This window comes from Sarcophilus harrisii, chromosome 3, assembly GCF_902635505.1.
Source record: "Sarcophilus harrisii chromosome 3, mSarHar1.11, whole genome shotgun sequence".
Lineage (NCBI taxonomy): Eukaryota > Metazoa > Chordata > Mammalia > Dasyuromorphia > Dasyuridae > Sarcophilus > Sarcophilus harrisii.
In genome coordinates, this window is record NC_045428.1 from 549656938 (window position 1) to 549682551 (window position 25614).

A 25614-nucleotide genomic window follows, 5' to 3' on the forward strand; every position below is an offset into this window, starting at 1 on the left:
AATAGACAAGAATATAACAAAATTCACCTGTAGAAACAAAAAAACTAAGGGTCTAAAGAGAATTTAAATTTTCAAAAAGTAGGAAGTAAGGGAACCTCATGAACCACATCTCAATGTTTTATTGAAAAGTAGTTTTAAAAAACAGATTGCATCCAGACAAGATCCAAAACCAACAGGACCTAGTAGCATATAGTGATCAATAAACTCAAGGAAACAAACTAATCAAGGTAAGCATTTTTTAACAAAAACTTCTGGAAAAATTGAAAAACAGTATTAGAGAAATTTGGCCTATCATCTCATACCACATAACACAATAAGCATCAAGTGTATATCACCTAGATATAATCAAATTAGAAGACAATAGGAGTTACCTTTCACATTTGGATAAGGAGGGAACTTGATTATATAAGGGATAGCGAAAGATAAAATGGATAATTTTTATTATATAAAATTGAAAAAATTTTGCACAAAGCAATAAATGAAAATAATGTACTAGGAAAAATATTTAGCAAACTTCTCCAATGAAATCTGATCTATATATGTATATATATATATATATATATATATATATATATATATATACATATATGTAGATGATATATGTAGGGTTGATACAAATATAAGAGAACAAGAGCCATTATTCAATCAATAGTCTAAGGTATAAACAAGAATTCATAAGAGGAAAAAATTCAAGTTATTAGTAATCATATTAAAATGTTTCTAATCACTAATAATAATAAGAAAAGCACATTAAAACATTCTGAGAATACTCTTCTTACATATAAGATTGGGAAAGAAAACAAATTTTAAAAAGTATAATTGTTAGAAGTGCTATGGAAATTTAAAAAGATTCATGTACTCTTTCTCCAGCTATGAATAGCTCCAAATATTCTGAAAAGCAATTCTGAACTACAAAAGTCACTAAATTGTGCATTCCCTTTGACTCAACAATATCACTACCCCAAAGAGATCATAGACAGGGAAAAGATTCATATATACCAAAGTACTATAGCATTACTTTTTATTGTAGCAAATATATGGAAATAAAATAAGTGACATTACCTGGGAAGGGCTGAATAAATTATAGCATAGAAGTGTAATGGAATAACTCTGATCAGCGACATGACCTATCAGAATTCCAGGAGAGTGATAATGAGACATGCGCCCTACTTCTTGGTATAGAGGTGATAGATTCTAGAAAAAGAATGGGTCATACATTTCCAGATACTACCATTCCAATACAAATTGGCTTTGATTAACATTATAAGGGAAGACTATTATTGGGGGTAGGGATGAAGAAAGAGTCAAGAGAACATTGGGGTGGATAATGATAGTGATTCAGAAAAGGGAAAAGAGTAAAAACGTCAAAACATTTAAAATACACAAAGGAGATCAGAGAAATTTAGAGGGAACACAGAAAATCAAGGCAATTTCAACACTAATACAGTACATTTAATATATATTAAAAGGATCAACCTGCATGTTCTGGATTCACAATTTCACATACAATTCTCATGAAAATGTTTTTGATGATTTTTTAATTCTAATTGAGAGGGTTTTTTTGGTTATTTTTTAAACTGGTGGGATTAGAGAAGACTTCCTATTGGAGGTGGCCTCGGAGCTGAATAATTTTGAAAGGTAGTATATTCCAGGCTTGGTAGATACCTTGTGCATATATTAAAATAGGTAGTTACATAAAAATTGATAAATTTTAAGAGAACCATGAATACTTAACCTAGAGAAGATCAAAGTATAAATGAGAGGTTCAATTGAAGGACAGCATAAAATCCACAATGGTTAAAGATGTGTCCTTTTTCATGAAGAAGTTTTTCCTTAGGCTAGATCTTGCTGCTTTAAACAATAATGATAAATGACATTTACAAAACTTGTTCAAATTTGAACAGTACTGGGAACTTAGTGACTACTTCATAAATGCTTGTGGACTTTCTATATTATCTCATTTAAACTTCATGAAAACCCTGTGAAGCTACAGGTCCTTTTTATGCCCATTTTATAGATGATGAATACAAGGTATATAGTGGCTTGCCCATGATTACCCAAGTATGTTAGCAGTGTCAGGGGCAGTATTTGAACCCCATTCCTCCTGATTCCAAGCCCAGCATTCTTATCTTCTGTGCCATATTGCTACAGTAAAAGTCCAGAGAAAACAATCACCAGTTTCTGACTTCATTCCCTTGCATTCATCCTACATTGGAGGCAGAAGTTTTGCTTTCCACATAATTCTTCAAGTGGGCTTCTTTCTGCTTCCTCTTATGCTTCCTATTCGATCTTCAAAATTCTCTCCTGTAAGGAGCCCAATCATATATGTAAGAAGAGTAATCTCAGAATGTTTTAATGTGCTTTTTTATTATTATTAGTGATTAGAAACAGTTTAATATGATTGCTAATAACTTGAATTTTTCCCCTTGTGAATTCTTGTTTTTCTACTTAACTCTATCCAGGTGCTATCTTACAAGGGCATGGGGTATTATATTTTGTGGAGGAGTGATATGTTGAGACAAAGTATTATAAATATGTTACACTTGGTATGAGGGAAATTGAAGTTAAATGTAAAGGGTAATTTCCTGTCTAAAAAACTTAAAAATCTCAAAATGGATTTTTGTTGTTGTTCAGTCATTTTTCAGTCATGGCTGACTCTTTGTGACCCCATTTAGGGTTTTCTTGGCAAAGACAGTAGAGGAATTTGCTATTTCCTTCTTCAAATCATTTTGCAGATGAAGAACTGAGGCAGACAGGATGAGGTGACTTGCCCAGGGTCACACAGCTAGTAAGTGTCTGAGGCCAAATTTGAACTCAGGAAGATGAGTTAGGAAGATGACTCCGGGCCTGGCACTCCGGGTGCATCATGGTGCCACACAGCTGCCCTAGGTGAGCCACTGAGTAGAAAACAGAGTCTCCACAATAAATCTAAGAATGGATGGAGACCATTTGTCCAGGATGATTTATTTTAAAATCTATTTTTAAATTTGACATAGATCATGATTAATGGGCTTAGAACTAGAAGGCATCTTAGCAGTTATATAGTACATGATGAATCTGAAGGCCAAAGCTAAATGAGTCATCCATGGTTGTTTAAGGAGTAAGCAACAGAGCTGGATCTGGAATCTAAGACTTCTCACTCCCGATCTAGCCCTTTCTCCACTTACCCTGTATAGCATGCTTGCCTCCTTTCTTTCCGAGTCATTTTTGGACATAGCTGCATTAGCCATCAGTTCTGGGATAAACAATTGCTTTAAAAAGGACCATTCTATTAGCATAGATATTGCTTCAGCATCCAAGTTCTGGGAACATTGTTAGTATCTACATGTATGATTCCATTAACCCAGATTTTGAAACTGGATGAACTTAGTCAAATTTTAACTTTCTCTTATTACCTTAAAAGAAATACAGGTGCATAACATGATGATCATGAGCTCCTGGGTACAATTACAGAAGCCTATGATGTGTGGAATGGACAAATAGGTAGCACAGTGGATAGAGTCAAGGCCTGGAGTCAGGAAGAACTGAATTCAAATACAGCTCATGCATATACTAGCTGTATGAGCCTGAGCAAGTCACTTCACCCAGTGTGCCTCAGTTTTCTCATCTGAAAAATGACTGCAGAAGGAAATGGAAAACTACTCTAGTATCTCTGCTAAGAAAACCCCAAGTGGAGTCACAGAGTTAAACAGACTGAAAAAAGACTGAACCACAACAACAATATGTGGAATCAGAGGACTAAGTACTTCTTGTTAATGATGACAAACAACAGAGTAATTAGAACACAGCTGTTTGTCAAGAACTTTATTTGACTTTATTGTGTTTAAAAATATTAAACTCAAGAAGCTTCTTGAGTCCTCTATTACTCTATTTTGACATGGTGATGGCCTTGATTTTTAAAGGTAAATGTCAATGGAGTACATACTATAGAAAGTCCTACCAAGCTGGAAAAGCTTTAACACAGGAGCAATAACCAAGTATATGCATTTGAAGACCAGCCTAGTTAAACTTGGAGAGCTCACAGCTAGTAACTGGCCACCATGTGGTTATTTTTTTGGCCATAGTAACTTATGAAACTATCTCCTAAGGCTCACTTAGAGTTATGAACTCACTTCTCACTGTCTCTTCCCTTTGTTCATTCCCCCACTCATCCCCACCATATCCAATCTGTTGATCTGACTTTAGTAACATCTCTCAAATAAAATCTTTGCTTTCCTCTAATACTGTCACCTCCAGTGACTATTACAGTAGTCTGCTAGTGGGCCTCCCTGTCCTCCACTCAGCTATCAAAGTGATTTTCCTAAAGCAGAGATGTGACCATGTCACCTTGCCTGCAGCCCTTCCCCTTCAACTCCAGTGGCTCCCTCTCCCCTTCAGAATCAAATATAAAATCTTCTCTTTGGCATTCCAAGCCCTTCATGACCTAGTCTTCCAGTCTTAGATCTTACTCCCTTCTTACCTGTCCCAGGCATTTTTTGATCCAGTGGCTTCCTCGCTGTTCCTAACATAAGACACTTCATCTCAACTCTAGGCAATTTCATTGACAATCCCCCATGTCTGGAATGCTGCTCTTCTTCATCTCTGTTTCCTGGCCTCCCTATTTTGCTTCAAATCTCAGTTAAAATCTTACTTTCAACAAGGCTTTTTGAAGTGACTGGTAATCTAGTGCTTTCTCCAATGATTATTTCCAGAGCTTTTCTGTACATAGTTCTTTATATATTGTCTCTCCCATTAGACTGTAAGCTCCTTGAGAGTAGGGACTGTATTTTTTTACCTTTCTTTGGATCCCCAGAACTCAGCACACCCTGGCACATAGCTGGCATTAATAAATGTTTATTAACTGATCAATTGACCTGCATTGATATAAATATGCAAATAGATGAAATTGTGAATCCTTGGAACATAATTATAAATGGGAAAGATTCAAAATTTAAACAGCACATAAAATAAGAGAATTTGCAAGAAAGAATGCCAAAATCAATTTAAATTTTCTTTTCTGAATAAAAACAGAAAACAACTCTGGAAAAAAGGATAGAACTCCATCGTTTCCACTTTCTAAGAAAAGACCAATTGAGTTGAATAAAGATAAGTATTAATTATCTGCTTTGTGCAAGTCACTGTGCAGGTGATAGATACAAAGAGAAAATGAAAAATAGCCTCTGCCTTCATGGATGTAATATCTTACTGTAAGCCAATGTATCTAAACCCACAATTTATTCCATGATAATAATTCTTAAAATTGAAAAGGTTGCTACCAGGAAGCTTCTTTTTCCTTAGGAGAAAGAGTTCCAGGACCAAGTCACCACGCAAAATGAGAATCTACTCATTGAAAAGAGGCGACTTTTAGAGAGACTAACAGAACAAGATGAAACTATACAAGGCAATAAATGGATGATCTCTTCAGTCCAGAACAGGTAAGGATTTATTCCCAAGCAATATGGCTCTTTTCTTTCAACATGCCTCTACAAAAATATTATTAAACAAAAAGAAAACTGTGACATTTTTCAATTCTTTAAAATATCCTACAATCTACTGTCCTTGACTGTCTTGTAGGATCATAGATTTATAACTAAAAAAGAGACTTTAGTGATCATGTAGTCTAACTTTCCGTTTTATAGACAAAGAAATTGAATCTCAGAAAGGTGAAGTTATTTGTCAGAGTTTTCATAGTTAGTAAAAGGCAGAAATAGAATTTGAACTTAAGTAGCCTGGCTTCAGATTTAACATGGTATCCACTAGAACCCACTGGCTCACATTGTGGCTATAAGTAGTGGCCATGCCCTAATCCTCAAACCCCTCTTTGGAAGGTGAATTATCTTCAGAAATAGTAACATTAATGACTATCTAATCATTATCATAGTTTGACTAGTTAATTGTATTCCAATGACCTGTTATTATTAAATGTCCAAAGGGTTAAACTGGAATCAAGGTCCAATCACCTCAGTGATACAACTGGACAAGTACCAGCAATGTATTCTGTTGTCACAAAGACAGATGTCATGGTGGGCAGTGGGAAAAGAACTTATTGGTATCAAGCCAGGTTATCTGACACTTCTGGAATCATTATTTCAGAATTTCTTGAATAATATGCCTATATATGATCACATATCTGGTAGCTTAAGGGAAGATGTAAAAATGATTTTCTGATCCCTTCCTATCTTACTTATTCGGGGGAAATAGCAACATTCCAGAAATTACTGATTTTCTACTATTAGGATAAATCTAATGAAAGAAGGGATGAGGGAAAATGATAAAGAATTATAATAACTGCTTAAAAATTGGTCCCCTCAGAATTCAGGCCTATATCCAAAAATAATCTAAAATTGCAATCACAAATAGTAGTCATAACATTTCATTTCCCTTGAGCTCCCATCAATTAAAGAATGGTTAAATGTGATACATGAATATAATGGGATAAAACTGTGTTATAAGAAAGGATGTGTGCAATGAATTTAGAGAAGCATAGAAAGATCTATGTAAGCAGAGCCAAAGAAACAATATACACAGTAACTACAACAATGTAAATGGAAAGAACAGTATACCAAAAAATCAAAAATAAATGAAAGAAAATTATAAAAGTCATGAAGGACTCAAATGAAGACATAATGTGAAGACACCCTCAATCTACCCCTTCATGGAAATGGGAGGTTCATAGGTGTTACTTATTGAAATGTTTTCAGATTTTTTTTAAAGTATCAATCAGTTGTGCTAACCTTTTTTTCCTTTCTAAAAAATACTCTCTGGAAAGAATTATGAACACTGAATGTGAATCGAAGGATAGTATTTTCACCCTTTATGTTTGTTTGCTTTTTCTTATTTTTTCCCTTTTGGTCTGATTTTTCTTGCATATCATAACAACTGTGGAAATATGTTTAAAAGAACTGCATATATTTAGCCTATATAAAATTGCTTGCTGTCTTGCAGAGGAAGGAGGCAAAGAAAGGAGAGAGAAAAAAATCTGGAACACAAAGTCTTGCAGAAATAATTGTTGAAAACTATCTTTACATGCATTTGGAAAAATAAAATACCATTGAAACAACAAATAAAAATACTCTTTGTCATATGGGATTGCCCTGAGGGATGGGGGAAGAGAAGGGATTCATGGGCTAACATGGTCATATAAGAAACAGAAAATATCAATTAAAAACTGTAAGTGGAAGAACCCAGCTTATTAGCACTGTTCTGTCCTGAAAGATAGTGAATTCCCTTTCACCTAGAGTCTTCAAACAGAAGGTAGATGAATGACTACATGTGAAAGATACCTGTTAGAGTGGATGACTTTTGTTAAAATTCACTTAATAATGAGCTCCTATGAGTCATCTACTTCTTCCACATTTCTTAGTTATACCTACCATGCTTCTGCACTTGAGTTATGTGTTTATTAAATTTTCAGGCAATTTGCACTTAATTTAGTGCTACTAAAGAATTGTTCTGTCATATTGTGGTTCCTAAAATCAAGGCAAAAGCCTGGGGCACCAGAAAAATAGGAACTCTTGGAATTACACAGGATCCAGACAAAAATGTGCAGTTTTACATCTGGTTTTTGCCACCCGTAGAGTTCTTTTCCTGGATGAAGAAAACAAGCTACTGCAGGAAAATAGCCTTCGGCTTACCCAGCAGGTTGGCTTCCTAGAGCAAATCCTCAAGACTATCCAGCTTCGAAGAGGGGAGGTAAGAAATTTGTTTCCTGTTTAATCTTCAGTTTTCAGGACAGCATGTATTTTCTTTACATCTACACTGTTCCACTGTTCTCATAGTGGGCAGCAGGGAAAAACCCAAATGACTGTAAACCAGAATATCAAGCACTTATTTATGGAATGATTCCTCCAGAATGGCCTTCCTCTCCAGAAAAATCTTTCTTTAAAGAATTCTCAGCACCCAAGTATGTCTACTGGAAAACTATTTGGTTTTCATTTGGTCTGCTGCATTTTTCATGGGTGCACCAAAAAGACAAGTGTCCCACAAAGACTTAGGCAACAGCAGGAAAGGCTCCAACTAGGCTAAGATGGGAAAGAACAATGTGTGTACCACAATTGTTAGAATTCCTATAATCACAGAATTTCAGAGATAGAAGGGACTTTTAAGATTCCAATGCTCTATCAGATTTTTGATAAGTGACTTTCCAGGTTTTGTTTTAAGAAACAAACTTATTATCTATATTGTAATTTATATTGTAATAAACTTATTCGTTTTAATAAGGTTTTCATTGAAGATCCAAAATGATATATCCTAGTTATGCCTCAGATTTGTGACACTATTATAGTGTCTTTACTGATGAAAAACTCATAGTTTAATTGGGAGGAAAGTGGCAATAATGTACTAAATTTCTAAGACTAGAAAGCCAGTTAAACTGACACCAATGAATAAGGGTAGATGATATTACCCTTAGAATAAAAATTGGTTGCATCATCTTGCCTTTGCTTGCAACCTGTGGGAAGTTTTCGCTTGCAAGATGATTCTAATCAAAAGTGGGTTAAAAACAGAAGTGAATCCTGTTCCGGGTAAGATACATCAATCAATCAGACAACATATATAAAATGCCTACGATGTACCAGGCACTATGCTAAGTACTAGGAATACAAAAAAGAGGCAAAAAATAGTCCCGGCCCACAAGGAGCTTTCAATCTAATGGGAAGGCACTAGAATTAAAAAGAATTGGGGAAGAATTCCAGTAAAAATTAGAATTTTAATTGGGACTTAAGGAAACCAGGGAGATTAGTAGGCAGAGTGAAGAAGAGAAAGAATTCCAGGCATGTAAGACAACCAGAGAAAATTGTCTGGAAATGAGACAGACAGACAGACAGACAGACACAGAGACAGACATAGAGACAAAGGCAGAGACAGAGAAACAGAGAGAAACAGACAGATAGAAAGATTGGAGACAAACACACACACACACAGAGTATCTTGTTTATGGAACATTTAGTAACCCAGTGTCATTGGATCAAAAGTAACTTGTCAGAGAGAAAGCTGTAAGAAGACCGGAATGGGAGGATGGTACTAGATTACAAGGGACTTTTAAATGCCAAACAGAATACTTTGTTTTTAATCCTGGATACAGTAGGGAACCATTGAAGTTTATCAAATAGGGGACTGATATAGTCAGACCTACGCTTTAGGAAAATTACTTTAGAATCTGAATGAAGATGGTTTGAAATGGAAAGAAACTTGAGGCAAGCAGCCCCACCAGGAGCCATTGCCATAGTCGAGGCATCAGATGATGAAGGCCTGCATTAGAGTGATGACAGAGTCAGAGGGGAGAAGGAGGAATATTTGAGAAATGTTGCAGACCTTGACAACATACTAGTTGCAGGAGGCTAGAGATAGGGATGACTTTTAGGTTACAAACCTGAAGGACTGGGGAAATGGTGTCCTCTGGAGTAATCGGGAAGATATGAAGGGGACAGAGTTTAGAGAGAAAGATAATGAATTCTGTCTTGGACATACTGAGTTGAAGATATCTATTTGACATCCAGTTCAGGAGAGCTGAAAAGCAGTTAGAGATGTGAAACTGGAGGTTGACACAGAACTTGGGACAGGAAAAGGAGATCTGAGAATCATCAATATAGAAATGGTCATTAAATTCATGAAAGCTCATCAAATGAAGTAGTATATAGGGAGAAGAGAAAAGCTAGAATCCTGAGGGACCCATATAGTTAGAGATTATGACCTAGGAGAAGACCCAACAAATAAGACAGAATATTGATCTGATAGTGTAAGAACCAGGAGAAAGTGGGATTCCAAAAATCTAGAAAAGGAAGTAGCAAGAAAGTGAGAATAACCAACAGTATCAAAGACTGAAGAGCAGTAAAAGAGAATGAGAATTGAGAAGTCATTAGAAGTCATGAGTAACTTGGGAAAGAGCAGTTTTGACAAAATGATAATGTTGAAAGCCAGATTATAAATGATGAAGGAGAGAACGAGAGGAGAGAAAGTGAAGGCCCCTATTGGAGGTGATCTGAGAAGTATAACTACAAAGGACTTAAAAGATATAGGATTGGCAGGAATGGAAACATCGACTGAGGGATTTTTCAAGATAAGGGAGCTATGGGCATATAGTAAATAGGAGGGACTAAGCCAGTAGAAAGGGAGAGATTGAAAATAAGTGAAAGAGTGGGGATGAAAGAGAGGGGCAAATTGGAGAAGATGAGATGGAATGGGATCACTTGTACCAGTTAGAGGGGTTTGCCTTATTAAGGAGTAAGGACACTTCATTATGTAAGATAGATGAAGGAAGAGAGAGTAGCAGAAAGCACCTATGCAATAGGAAATAAAGAAGAGGAGAGAAGAGGAAGCTCACTCCAGATGAGCTTATTTTTTCTGTAACATAGGTAAATCTAGGGGAGGCAGTGGGAGGAAGAAGGAGAAAATTTGGAACACAAGGTTTTGGAAGGGTCATTGTTAAAAAAAATTACCCATGCATATGTTTTGAAAATAAAAAGCTTTAATAAAAAATAAAATGGAAAAAAATAAAATATGAGGCAAGGTTCCCAGGTGAGAGAATTCATCAGGGGAGTGCAGAGTCATAAAAGGTTTGAGGAGAGATGAAAATGTTTGGAAGAGATGCTGTGGAGAGTAGGAAAGTGAGCGAGTTGGTAGAAGGTAGGTAGAATAGCCTTGGCTAGCAGCAATGAGGGCCTATTTGAGATTGTATAGCCAATTTGAAGCGAATCCAGTCAGGATGATTGTTTCTTTTTCATCTTTGTCATTCAGCCCCACCTCACTTAAAACCCAATTTCCTTGCACATCCTGGTGTCACCTTCCTGATGTCATGGTCTTCTTCGAGACTGAAGGACAAACAACAGCAATTCAGCAGCACATGTATAAGAGTGAAGATGGGAGTGAGGATCCAAATTTGAATGGATGCAATCACAATGTGATGAATGATCTAGGGATTTGAGAGGGAACAATGTAAAGCAGAATTGGCTCACCTAGAGATCGATAGGGGTAAAAGGAGAGAGAGGGGTTAGTACAGGGGAGATGGTCTAGAGAGATATTTAAAAGGATAAGACTAGTTTCACATTTACTTGATGAAGGTAATTTCTTTCTGGTTGCATGACTGGCAGGTCATGCAAGACTTGGACTGGATATATAGATCTGGGATTCTGAACAGAGCTGAACAGAACAGATTTCTGAAGAGATGAGCTCACAGTTAGATTATGCTGCCTGAATGATAAGAACTTATGCCCTTAGGACTGGCGCTTGTGAATTTCAAACCATGCATTGTAGACACCACAGCCATATTCAGAAGTGTTTGATGCAATACATGGTTATTATGGTTCAATACACATTCAGTACATTAGTTGGTAAATTTCTTTGCTTAATTAAAAATTAATGTGTAAAAGAAAAGTGAGGGAGATAAGCAAGGAAACTTTGAGATCTATCTCGGTCAATCCACAGGCAATTTTTAAAGCGCCCATGTATTACACATTGTGAATACAAAGACAAAATGATGGAAGCTTATATTTTTTGGGGAGAGAAAAGATATATTTGAGATATTTTTAAAAATAAGGTATTTTGGGGGCAGCTAGTTGGTACAGGGGATAGAGTACCTGCCCTGAAGTCAGGAGGACCTGAGTTCAAATTTGACCTCAGACACTTAACACTTCCTAGCTGTGTGACCCTGGGCAAGTCACTTAACCCCAATTGCCTCAGCAAAAAAAAAAAAAAAAAAAAAAAAAATATATATATATATATATATATATATATATATATATATTGAGAGAGAGAGTGTGTATCTCTTAGGGAGTAGTACTTGAGCTGATAAAGAAACCAGGGGTTTTTCGAGTCAAGAGAGGGCAAAGGATTTGGTACTAGCATAGCGACAGTCTGTTCAAAGACAGAAAGAAAGTGGAGAGCCAGATGTGAGAGAAGCAAGAGGGTTAATTGAACTGAACCTGTGGCATGTGGCTGAGTATTACTCACTTAGCTGAGGAGGGCTTTATATGCCAAAAAATTTGATCCTGAATTCACTAAGGACTTCTGGAATTTATTGAGTTGGGGAGTGATTAGATCTAGGTTTAGAAAAATCAATTTGGCAGTTGTATGGAGGATAATTCAGAAAGGAGAAAGAGGGAGGGAGACCAATTAGGAGACCATTGTGATAATTTATCTAAGTTAGTAGTGGGGGACAGGCTCTAAACTAGTATAGTGGCCTATTTGGGTGGAGAGAAAAAAGCAGGTATTATAGACTTTGTAGAGGCAGAATTGACAAGACTTGGCAACTTTATTGGAAATGGGAGGAGGAAAAGAAGAATGAGGAACTGAGTATGAATCCGACATTGTGAACATGAATGATGAGAAGGATGTTGCTCCCCTTAACAGAAAAAGGTAAATTCCAAAGAGAAGTAACTTTAAAGGCAAAGATAATGAGTTGTGTATTTTGGTGGTTCAACAGACATCTATTAAGTACTATGTGCCAAATGCTGTGCTAAAAATTAGGAATACAAAGAAAGGCAAAAAGCAGTCTCAAGGAGTTCATAGTCTTAATGGATGAGACAACATGCAAACAACTATGTACCAACAAGATGTAGAGATGGTAAATTGGAGATATTCTCCTAGGAAAGACACTAAAGTTAAGGAGGTTTGGGAAAGGCTTCTTGTAGAAGGTGGAACTTTAGTAGATATTTGAAAGAAGCCAGAAGGTAGAAATGAGGAAGGAGAGACTTCCAGACATCAAAGACATCCAGTGAAAATGCCAGAGTTGGGAGGTAGAATTTTGTGATTGAAGAAATATCAAATAGATCGGTGTCATTTGGATCAAGATTGTGAAAAGGAGAGTAAAAAATAACTGAAAGGTGTAAAAAAAACTTGGAAAAGTAGGAAGGGTCCAGTTTGTGAAGGATTTTGAAAGTCAAAGAAGGAATGTTACACATTGGAAGTGATAGTCACTGGATTGTGTTGACTAAGAAAATGACTTGGTCACATTTGCACTCTAGAGAGATTCGTTTGATAGCTGAGTGGGAAATGGATTGGAGTGAGGAGAGATTGAAGCAGGAAGACCAACTACAGGTTCATCAAATAATTCAGGCATAAGGTGATGAGGGTCTGTACCAGGATGGTAACAAAGGAGAGAAGTTATGTCTAAAAGAGATGTTAAGAAAGTAAAATCAAAAGGAGTTGGCAATTGGCTAAAATATGGGCAGTAAGGGAATACAGAGAACTTGACACTTAAATTGTAAATCTGGCTGACTGACTGGCAATATCAAGATAAGAAAATTAAGAAAAGGGGGGGATTGGTGAGAAGGGAGATAATGAGTTAATTTTGGAGTTTGAACTAGCCAACCAGTTCTAAATGTATAATAGACTGTTGGTGATGTAATATTTGTCTTCAAGAGAAAGATTTGGACTGGATATATAGATCTGGGATTCTGAACAGAGCTGATAGTTAAATCCATGAGAATTTATAAGGTAACTAATAGTGTAGAGAGAGACTCAGGATAGTCTTGGGTTACAGCCAATTAGGAGTAATGATATACATGATGATTCAACAAAGGAGTTTGAGTAAGAATTGTCAGATAGAAAGGAAGAGAACGAAGAAAAAATCATGTCATAGAAACCCAGAAAGGAAAGAGTATCCAGGAGTGGAGGTCAAGGTTGAGGATTGAGAAAAGACCTTCAAATTTAAAAATTAAGAGAATATTGGTAACTTTGGAGAGGATAGTTTCAGTTGAGGAATGAATTCAGAAGCCAGATTACAGAAGATTGAGAAATCAGCAGGAGAAAAAAATGGAGACAATAAGAATAAACAGCTCTTTCTAGGAATTTACCTATAAAAGAAAGATGAGGTAAAGGGTGATGAATTGAAAGAACAGTAGATTAAGAGAAGGTGGAAACTCAGGAAGTTGTAGAGATGTCCAGAATGGAGTCAGTAGTCTACAAAAAGATTGAAGATTTAGAAGGAAGGAGACTGTGAGGATAATCTGCTAGAAAAAAAAAAAGAGAGAGGTGATAGCATCAAGAAGAAAGGTTGATCTTGGTGAGGAGAAGGTTTATCCCCCTTCAGCAAAGATTGGAATAAATGAAGAGAGAGTGAGGGGCGTTGTTAAGAAATTAGAGTGTAGAAAAGGGAAGAAGAGGGAACTTTTGACCTTTTATTTTTTTTAGTAAAATATGAGTCAAGGTCCTCAGAAGAATTAGTAAGGAGAGGAGTGATATGAGACAAGTACTATGGGGAGTACAATAGAGAATTAATGAGGGAAGAGTTAAAGAATTACCTGGATTAAAGCTCTATAAAGAGAAATAACTCAGAATATAAGAAATTCCAGTGGTCAAATATTCTCTTTGTGAGAATATCCAGGAGTCAGAAGGAGAAATCATGGAGGAAAATTGGGTGAAGATCAATGGAGGCAGAAACAGAAACAGTATTGTCATCATGGTATATTATAAACCACCTGGGCAGAAAGAGAACTAAATGAATTTAAACGGGGCACAAAGGCGTGAAGACTATAGTATAAAGGTGAAGGGTCCACTGACCCCAACCTACTTAAAAGTCGTTACTTTAGGTAAGAACACTTCTTGATCGAATCAGTAAATTAGAACTAGATATAAGGCTTTTGGACTCTTCCTTCAGAAAATCTTTCCCAGATGCCCTCTTCTCTGACATTACTTAACTGTAATTACTTAACATTACTAATTATTAACATTACCACTGTTTTCTTATCACCTGCTATATAAACTTCTGCAATACCTTTCATCTTCCTCAAGTGTCTTTCACTTCACTCAGCCACCAAATTGATCTTGCTAAAACACAGATATGATCATGTCACTCTTCCCAGCACCACCCCCCCCTTTCTCTCCCCTGGCCACCACCCTTTCAAAAATCTCCCGGGACTTCCTATTGCTTCCAGAATCAAATATAAAATCCTTCATTTGTCTTTTAAAGCTCTTTATACTACTATCTTCATACTTTCTAGTCTTCTTATATTTTATGCCCTTCCCAATATTGCTACCCCAACTTTTCCATCCAGCAATATTGGCCTTCTGGCTGTTTCATGCAGAAAATACTCCACGTCTTGGTTCTGGACATTTTCTCTGGTTATTCCCTGTGTCTGAAATGCTTTCCTGTCTCATCTCTACTTCCTGACTTTCTTAGCTTCCAGTTAAAATCTCACCTTCTGCAGAATGCTTCCCTTCCTGCTGTCCCTTCATGCCAGTGCCTCTGTTGATTATCTCTAAATGTATCATAGTTTTTGGCAAGTAGTCTGCACCACCAGCTTGTGAGCTCCGTAGGAGCAGGGACTGCTTTGCTTGGTATCCTTAGCCCTTAACTGTGTCTGCCACACACCAGTAGGGGTGTGATAAGTATTTGTTGACTTGACACCTCATCAATTGAGGAAAAGTCTAAGGAAAAGTCTCTGTTCTTCTCCCAACTTTCCCTCCTGGTGTCTGTTTGTTAACAGAAATGTATTCTATTTCATTATTGAAACATTTCCTGTCACTTGGATTTTGCTTCAACCATGAAACATGTCTAGTTAGCTAAAAATAAATATAAATGTCATTTAAGTCAGAAAGCTGAGCTTTGGTCTGTTAGCCTAATTTGGGGTTTGGTATAATTATGATTGTTACCCTAACTTTTTATTTAATATACAAATATATAAAATATAAGTGGCAGAAGAAGGAACCACAAAGATCTGAAGGGCTATTATACCATTCCTAATCTTTAAACAAACTAATGACTGAAACAAAGTATAACATTCAGATAATTAAAGGTCCTTCATCTGTAGGAGTACTCTGATTTTCAGGGTAGCTAAAAATTTCTTGGTGTGTCTTAAAAATGTAATCTTTCAAAAGAAAGAACTAATAAAAAGGAAATTTTCTTCTTGATCTTGATCTCACAGCCAAGGAGCAATTAGTGTTGGGGTAGAAATGATGAGGACTTTTGGGAAAAAGAAATCTCTTTATCTTAGAATTTGTGATAAAGGAGTGAAAAGCCTGTAATCTCACATACAATTTAAATTTTGGTAGAATAAATTTCAAAGGTTCAGAGGAAAGATAGATGGTCATCCTGTGGAATACTATTCTAATAGAGAAGTAAACTTAGAAGGAATAGGACATTTGAAGAGTGAAATTCTAAAGTCATACAAAGAAATGAGTCCTTCAAGAAGACGATTTGTCTTTTGTGGATGAACATGAAACTTTAATTTTATAAAGATGCATTTAAAGATGCAAATGTAGCACTACCTCTGAGTCATTCCCCTAGGGTGCACACTGTGCAGGCCTCCCTGTGGGCTAGGTCCCTAGGTGGAGGGGAGTCCTCTCTGGTGAACCTACTTTCAATAATTGTAGATAATTAAATTAGAGCAAAGACAGTTTACTCGGATGACATAATAAGAAAAGTCAGCCTGAGAGTAGATAATCAGAACAACAGCTATATAATACTCTAACCCAATAAATCTGGATTTCAAATTCCCACAAATAGTAATGAAGCATGATATATCCAGACAATTTGTGCCTCCAGAACTTCATGGCCTTTGTGGGCTTTCTCTCTTCATGTCTTGGCTCTTTGTAAAAGAGAACATTCTCTACTGGGTAGGTTGCTCAGCTGGGTTCCCAGAGCTGGCTCTCTCTGGAGTCCATAACCGTCGTTCTTCTTTGCTCTCAGAGCTTTCTTTCTGTGTCTGTCTTCAGAGTGTCTGTCTCTGCTCCTTGTTGTATGTGGGTCTGCTACCAGGTAAGTTGTTTTGCTACAGGACAGTGGTTTTTGGAAAAGAGAAAAGAAGTCTTTCTTCACACACACATCCTTTGGTGTAAGAACAAGAGTTTCCACTACAAGGTTCCTATCATCATGGATGGATATATTTGAATTGAATTTCTAGGAGGCTTAGCTATTTAAAAGCCTCCATGGGCATAATTAATATTGGCCATCCCATCCCACATTCCCCTTCGATTCAAAGTTTGTGAGGGAACACGATCTAGAGAGGTATCTTTATATATTGTTTAATCCCTCATTAACATACCATCTCTGCAATCTGCCCTTTGTTTTCTGTGACTACATTTAGGGAAAGAGTATGTGGAAATCAATTAGTGAAAAACCAACTCTCCATACATGAGGCAGGAGGGAGGCAGGAGGTAGGCAGGAGGATGAAACATGGCAAGGTCTTGAAAGAATAGTACCCAGAGTCCTAAAGCTCAGAATGAGCAAGGAAAACTTGGTTGGTATTGTCCTTAATGCTCAAAGAGGACCAAAATGACATCACTCAGTTGGGATCAATGTACAGTGTGTCCAACTGTGGCTGATAAGACCAATATGAGCTTGTAAGGTCTGGCACAAATGGTCTGTATGACTTTTTTTTTTTTTTGCTGAGGCAAATAGGGCTAAGTGACTCACCCAGGGTCACATAGCTAGGAAGTGTTAAGTGTCTGAGGCCAGATTTGAACTCAAGTCCTCCTGACTTCAGGGTTGGTGGTTCTACTGTTCCACTTAGTTGCCCCTTGTCATTATCTTTTGGTAGAAAGATGTCTTTAAATTTTCACATCTCACATTTCTTTTGAGTTACTGCAATTCTGCTTTCCTGATAGAGCACAGTGCCTTCTTTAATATGGACACACCATGCATGCTAAAAGGTGTCTGGCAGCTTATTTTGCCAAGTGTTCTTTAGAATCTTCCCTAAAACATTCAAATGAAAGCAGTTCAGATTCTTGGTTTGGTGCTGGTAGAGTGTCCAGATTTCACAAGCATTCAATGAGGTCAGCACAATGGCTCTGCAGACCTTCAGTTTGATAGCCAGCCTAATACTTCTCCTCTCCCACACTTTACTTCGGAGCCTCCCAGACACTGAACTAGTTCTGTCAGTGTGTGCATCAACCTCATCTTGTATGTGGACATTTCTGGAAAGTGTACTGTCAAGGTAAATGAATTTATCCACAGCATTCAAAATTTCTCCACTTGCTGATGTTTCCATGTATAAATGGTGTGGTGCTGACTGATGGGAGGTCCCTGTTTTCTTGCTGTTAACCCTCAGGCCAAAATTAACACAAGAAGCAGAGAATCAGTCTATTCTGTGTCATCTCAGCCTCAGAGGCAAACAAGAAGTTTCACAAGGGCTCTCCCACCACTTTAGTTTTAACTTAGAGACTTTTTAAGTTAAATAGTTTACTGCTAGTGTGGTAGCTGAACTTGATATCATTTTTGTCCCGATTAAAGAAAGGTGTCAACATTGCTGAAAAATCATGTTTAAAAAAGGCATGGGAACAAACACATAGCCCTGCTTCATTCTACTGGTGACTGGGAAAGTGCTGGAGCATAGTCCATTATCTAGAACTCATGCAAGTATGCCATTATGGAACTGCTATACAATACTGATGAACTTTTCCAGGCAACCAAATTTCACCACGATTTTCCACAGGCCCTCATGTCCGACAGTGTCAAAGACTTTGGTCAAATCAACAGACATTGTGTATAGACCTGTGTTCTGTTCCTGGAATTTCTCCTGGAATTATCAGGCAGCAAACATCATATTGATCATTCCTTTCTTTCAGGTGGAGGATCAACCTATTAAACAGGACTCTGACAAGAATCTTGCCAGCAATAATTAACAGAAAGAATCCTCCCACATGTGATTGTCACGGGACAACCTATGTCCTTTTCCTTTGTAGAGATGGATAGTGGAAGCATCCTTGAACTCCTAGGGAATAACCTCCTCTTGCTAAACAGGCTGGAAGATTTCAGTCAGTTTTTGTATGAGCAGCATAAATCGGCTTTGTAAATCTCAGAATAGAATGAACACTAAGTGCTTTGCCACGTGAAAGGAGCCTCACCTATTCTTCTGCTGGAATTTTGTTTAGAGAGAGATTGACTTCAACCTGAGGTACACAGTCGGTGGTTGCAGCAGCATTGCTTAATGTCAATCTGTTGAGAACATTGTGGAAGTGTTTAGCCCATCTTTCCAGGATCATGTCCTTCTCATTAATCAATGTGACTCCTTCAGCACTAAGTAGTTGAGATGCACAATAGCCTTCAGGACATCATGGAGACACTTTGGATTATTACTATCAGTATTAAACTGAATTTCATCCACTGTTTTACTGAGCCAAGAATCCTGCATCTCTCTAAGCTTTGCTTGCACTTTATTTTTGCTAAGAGTTAAATGCTACCTTCTTGCACTGCTAATAAATCCTGTGGAATCCTTATACTTTCTTTAGCAGCTTCCAAATTTCCATATTATTTTCATCAAACCTTTCTTGATGTTTGTGGGTGTTCTGGTTTAGATGAGTAAATGCAGTGCTGTGCACTAACTCTCCGAAAGCTGTCCACTCCTTTTCTGCTCCACTGTTGCCAACCATGTGTTGGCATACCTTTCCCTCCAAGTTAGCCACTAACTGTTCAGACTGGGAGAAGCATTCCAGTCTGTTGACATTGTCTTCTGGTAGCCTTGGGGGGATAAGTCTATTATAGGTCCAGCACTCTTTGCCACACATTGCCTTCCTAACTCTCACAGTTTGTCTCTTCTCCTTACAGTGATATACTCTATTAAATGTTTGCTGTGAGGGTGCACCCATGAAGTTTTATTGTGTTTAGGTAAACAGAAAATAGTGTTGGTAATGAGAAGGTCATGAGACACAAATAGACCACTGCTGTCGCTATTTCTGACTCCATTACTTTTAAGGATTCCTGCCATAATAAAGAGGACATCTGCTTGAGATGAATGCTGAAATGATAACTGAAGTAGATGTTTTCTCTGCCAAGGAAAATGATCTTTGGGCTGCACATGACAGAACAAAAATGGCTAATGGGAGTGGAAGCCCAAGTTCAGGAAGGAGATAGAGTGTATCTGGCTATTTATGAGATCAAACCACCTGACCTAGATGAATCCTCCCACATGTGATTGTCACAGGACAACTTATGTCCTTTCCCTTTGTAGAGATGGATAGAGGAAGCATCCTTGAACACCTAGGGGATAACCACCTCTTGCTATATAAGCTGGAAGATTTCAGTCGGTTTTTATATTGAGCGGTGTAAATCGGCTTTGTAAATCTCAGAATAGAATGAAGACCAAGTGCTAGATGAACAACATTCTTGGATCCTAAAACAATGAGAGATGTGATTTGTGAGCCATTACCAATGATCTCTGAAAGCCTGGGAAATGGAGAATCACATGGCAAGATGAGGGGGAATGTGCCCCCCCACCTTTTCTGCAAAAGGGAGAATATAAAGTCTGCAAATTACACATCAATGAATTTGACATCACTTCTTAGCATTTCCAGTTATAAAGCTGGGGTGTCTACCCTGAGATATTTCTGGAAGTTCAAGAAGTTTGTTAAGGACTTTGGAAAATATCTGATAAGTAACTACATATTCTTTTGAAATTAGTCCATTTTATTTCTTATGTACATACTCATGGTAAACTCTAAAATTGATTGCTTTTCATATTAGACAAGGAGTATGGAAGATTTACTGTAAACCAAGGGTATGAAGGCAAAAAAATTGGAAGCCCCTGTTGTAAGGGGTACCAGTACAGGTAGTTTATTTTTCTTCAGAAGCACCTGCTGTTAAGTTGTTACCATATTTGGGGGGAAAAAAAACAAACAGTTGTGAGAGGAGACCATGCTCACTTGTCTAGAGCAGAGCTTCTTAAACCTTTTTCCACATGTAATACCTTTTCTCCTAAGAAATTTTTTCACAATCCTGTGTATGTAGATAGATTAAATATGCAAATCAAACATTTACTGATAATAAATCATTAAAAATTATTTTAAAACAATTCTTTAGTATACATATAATTTTACCATTTAATAGATGAAAGCAAATTTGCATACTAATGAAATGAATGTGCTTGTTTATTTTTACATAGAGAATTGATGGAATATATATCTTTTACTGTTGCAAATTTTTTGTGACCCCCAAATTTAATTGCATGATATGGGATCACCATCCACAGTTTAAACTTTAGTTTAAAGGAGTGGAGGAAATTGAATGGGTGTACTAGCCCTGAAAAGCTTATTCAGAGTGCAAGCTCTGCATTGGCCATCAGGTGGTGCTCTGAAATCAAGCTACCTGTTCTCAGCCTCAAGTCAATCTCATGCTAAGTGGAGGCAAGAGCCTGAACAGCACAATCCTGATTCTTGCATTTATTCCACTGGGCCAGGAGGACCAGCCTAAATTCCCCACAATCCTAACCTTCTAGCACCTGCCGAGTTCTATCTCATTTAACCCAGGTTTAAAATGTATTTGATAACTTAAATGGCATATATCCTTTCCCATTAAGTTTTATCTGCTTCCAAAAACTTTACATGATCCCAAATTAATGCACACTTGCATTATAGACCAGAACATATTTTACTAAATGAAATCAACAAAATTTAAGAGAGAAAATATTAAAACTCAAACAAAATCTGAAGTTTCAGCTTCATTTTTGCCAATGGAATAGTTGTAGCAAAGGCTATTGGTAAAGTGATCTATCAGGCAGTTCCCTTCCCCCTGTGACACTTAAAAAAGGAACCCTATAGCAAGTAGCAGTTCAACTGGCCTCCTTTAGATGCACTAGTCACTTTTATGTGATTAACTAACATATATTTTCTTCTTCTAAGTCATCAAAGACTTTCTCTTTTGAGGCATCCAACATCAAAACAAACTACTTTTGTGAGCCCTGATGTCTAGATGAAAACACAGAACAACCTTTCTGTTTATGCTGCATCTTGAACCAACTTCCTGATTATTCATCTGCATCTCTTCTAGTATGCTTGCAGGGTGCAGCTATTTTGAATTTGCAGTTCAAAAAATAACAATTCCAAGCCAGGAAGGTACTCGAGCTTTCCCAGTTTTCCTGGAAAACCACATGAAACCAAGCCTCTGAACAGTCTGGAATAACAGTCTGCAAAGAGACAGAATGAAACAATTTTCCAGCTCAAGATAGGTTTGAAGGTTTTCAAGAAAGGTCAGTCTCATTGGAATAAAAGGGATGCATAGCCCAGTTCAGATGGTGTCCAGGAAAACTGGTGGAAGGGAAAGAAAATGAATGAGAAATAGAAAAGAACCTCAACCATGGAAAATTACTGTGGTGACGGGGAAAACTAAACACCAACTCAGAAGAGGACAAAATGTTCACATATAAAACCTCAAAAGGGGATATGAGGGTCTCTATATTATTCATATAACTATTTAGAAATATAAAATTTCCCCTAACAATTGCTTTGGTTGCGTCCCATAGATGTTGGTATGTTGTCTCATTGTCATTCTCTTAGATGAAATTATTGATCATTTCTATGATTTGCTGTTTGACCCACTCATTCTTTAGAATGAGATTATTTGATTTCCAATTGGTTTTTAGTCTTTACCTTTCCCTGACCCTTTACTGAATATAATTTGTATTGCATTGTGGTCTGAAAAGGAAGCATTTACTATTTCTGCTTTTCTGTATTTGATTATGAGGCTTTTGTGGCCTAAAACATGGTCAATTTTTGTTTAGGTGCTATGTACTGTTGAGAAAAAGGTCTATTCCTTTCTGTCCCTATTCAATGTTCTCTATCATACTTAAGTTTTGTAGGATTCCATTAACCTTCCTAGTTTTTTTCTTGTTTATTTTGTGGTTTGATTTGTCTAATTCTTGCACGTGTTTAACATCTATTGGATTACTTGCCATCTAGAGGAGGGAATGGGAGGAAAGGAGGGAGAAAAAAAATTGGAACACAGGGTTTTACAGTGATGAATGTTGAAAAGTATCTATGCATGTATTTTGAAAATAAAAAGCTTTAAAATAAAGTAAAATAATAAAAGAGGTAATTAAAGCAAAAATATATTTAATCAAAAGATAAAGATCAACTACAATATGTGTCAGCCATGTTAATCAATATTGTTTTAGACTATTTTAAATAACTAGAATGTTGCAGTTGTGTAGGAAATGATGAGTTAGTTGATGGAGTTAGAAAAAATATAGAAAAACTTGGATTGATGAAGGAAGATGGATAAACATATAGTACAGTCTTACATGGATGCATATGAAGGTATATGTGTATATTTGTGAATAATTATAGATATCTATGTATATGTATATGCATGTACATGTAAATATACATATCTGTGGGTATATTATATATATACAGTGTATATACATATATATATATTTACACACACACACATAAGTGTGTGTGTGTGTGTGTGTGTGTGTGTGTGTATAAACAGTTATATCTGTATTTGTGCTCGATTGCAGTCTTCTTGGGGGAGGGAGAGGTGGGGGGAAAAAAGAACAAAGTAAAAAGTACATAACAGAGAACAAAAGAGAACCTACAAGAAGCAAATAAAAGATGGACAATTCAACACAATGTATAGTATGTGTTAAATAGGTTTTCTTGAAATGAAAATATATTGCTTTGTTTTTAGGGAAAAAATTATCTAATTCTGAGAAGGGGAAATTGAGGTCCCCCACTAATATCGTTTTGCTATCTATTTCTTCCTGTAATTGAATTAACTTCTGTAAGAATTTAGATGCTCTTGTTTTCTTACTCATTTACTTTCTTTTTTTGATCTGATTGTCCTTATGCAGCAAGAGAATTATATAAATATGTTTATGATATATTGGATTTAACATATATTTTAATATGTTTAACATATATTGGATTGTTTGCCATCTAGGGGAGAGGGTGGGGAGGAGGAGAAAATCTGAAACACAAGGCTATGCAAGAGTCAATATTGTTAAACTATCCAGGCATATGTTTTGAAAATAAAGAGCTTTAAAAATTAAAAAAAAAAAGAATTTAGATGCTTTACCACTGGGTGTATATACATTTATACTACTTCATTGTCTGTGAAGATGTAGTTTAACAAGATGTAGTTTCCTTTCTTGTCTCTTTTAATTAAATCTATTTTTACTTTTTCTTTATCTGAGATCATAATTGCCACTCCTGCTTTTTTTTTTTTTTTTTTTTTGCTTCAGCTGAAACACAAATTCTGCTCCAGCCTTTTATCCTTACTCTGTATGTATCTCTCTGTTTCAAATGTGTTTCTTATAAACAACCTATTTTAGGACTCTGCTATTCGCTTCCATTTTATGGTAGAGTTCATCCCATTCATATTCAGTTTTGATTACCAACTCAGTATTTCCCTTCATCCTATTTTCTCCCTTATATATACTTTTTTTCCTCTCTTTCCACCATATCCCTCCTTAGTAACTGTTTTGTTTCTAACCCATCCTGCCCTCTACCTGCCCTATTTTCCATCACCCTTCCTCCTTTCTCTTACCCCCTTTCTTCTAGTTTATGAATTGGTCGCAAGCTCAAAGAGCCTTTTTGGAAGTGCTCATAAAGGATTTTTCAAAAATCAAATGAAAAGAAAATTTGAGAAAAGAAATGAGAGATATGCAAAAGAGAATCAACAGCATGGAAAAGGAAATTGATCAAATGTAAAAAAAACTCAACTAAAGAAAACAATCTTTAAAAGTACTGTTAATCAAATGGAAAAGGAGATACAAAAGCTAACTGAAGAAAACCATACACTAAAAACTAGAAATGAAAGCTAATGACTATTAGACATTAAAAATCAGTCAAACAAACTTTAAAAAAAAAAAAAAAAAGAAAAAAAATGGAAGGAAAATGTAAAATATTTCATTGACCTGGAAAATAGATCTAGAATGGACAGTTTAAAAATTATAGGACTACCTGGAAGCCACAACCAAAAAAAGGCCCCGGAAAGCATTCTTTAAGAGATCATCAAGAAAAACTGCCTTGGGGCAGGTAGGTAGTACTTTGGATAGAGCACCAGCCCTGAAGTCAGGAGGACCTGAGTTCAAATTTGATCTCAAATACTTAATACTTATCTGTGTGATCTGGGGCAAGTCATTTAACCCCAATTGCCTCAGCAAAAAGAAAGAAAGAAAGAAAAGAAAAGAAAAGAAAAGAAAAAGAAAAACTGCCCTGATCTATTATATACTAGAACCACAGGACAAAATAATCATTAAAAAAATCCATCAATCACCTCTTGAAAGAGATCCCACAAGGAAAACTCCAAGAAATATTGTTACAAAAGTCTAGAGTGTAATCTCAAGGAAAAAATGCTTTAGACTGCTAGAAAAAAACAATTCTAGTATTAAGGAGCCACAGTCAGGATAATCCAGGATTTGGCAGCTTCTTTAATAAAGGATTGGAGGCCCTGGAATACCATATTCTGAAAGGCAAGACTTTGGATTGCAACCCTAGAATCAATACCCAGAAAGACTTCAAGTATATAATCTTTCAGGAAAGGAAGTGGAGTCCCCTTCAATGAAGTAGGGAACTTTCAGTCATTTCTATTGAAAAGATCAGAATTAAATGAAAAATTCGATCTACAAATTCAGAACTCAAGAGAAGCATGAAAAGGTAAAACAGGAAAGAAAAAGAAAATATTATTTAAAAGTTAAACTATTTACATCTCTACATGGAAAGATGATACTTGTAGTAACTTTTGAAAACTGTATCTTTTATTAGGGCAGTTAGAAAGAGTGTACATAGACAGAAGATGTGGATATAAGTTGACTCTGATGTGGTGACATTAAAATAACATTGAGTGGTGGAAAAAAGAAAAAGTTTGCTGCTATCATTTGTTTTAGACATTTACTTTGATTTTTATAAACAACATTAATATAATGTTAAGATAACATAAGATAAACAACATCTGACTGTACTTATTGGAAATGCAATTGGGAT

The 25614-nt window shown here is 36.4% G+C and overlaps 1 protein-coding gene across 5 annotated transcripts in view; it reads left to right on the forward strand.

Moving 5' to 3' along the window:
- The window catches only part of LOC100914290 (phosphopantothenate--cysteine ligase), a 156029-nt gene that overhangs the window by 125415 nt on the left and 5000 nt on the right, over nucleotides 1-25614 (forward strand). For 4 of the 5 annotated variants that reach the window (XR_004233336.1, XM_031962341.1, XM_031962338.1 and 1 more), the window contains 2 exons: nucleotides 5278-5414; nucleotides 7557-7671. Coding sequence is in view for 4 of the 5 variants with exons in the window: in XM_031962341.1 (XP_031818201.1) it covers nucleotides 5278-5414; nucleotides 7557-7671 (252 nt within the window). In the remaining variant the exon portion in view is untranslated. Of the gene's footprint in view, nucleotides 1-5277; nucleotides 5415-7556; nucleotides 7672-18480; nucleotides 19139-25614 lie in introns of those variants that run through there. The other variant, XM_031962339.1, reaches the window with a different exon arrangement.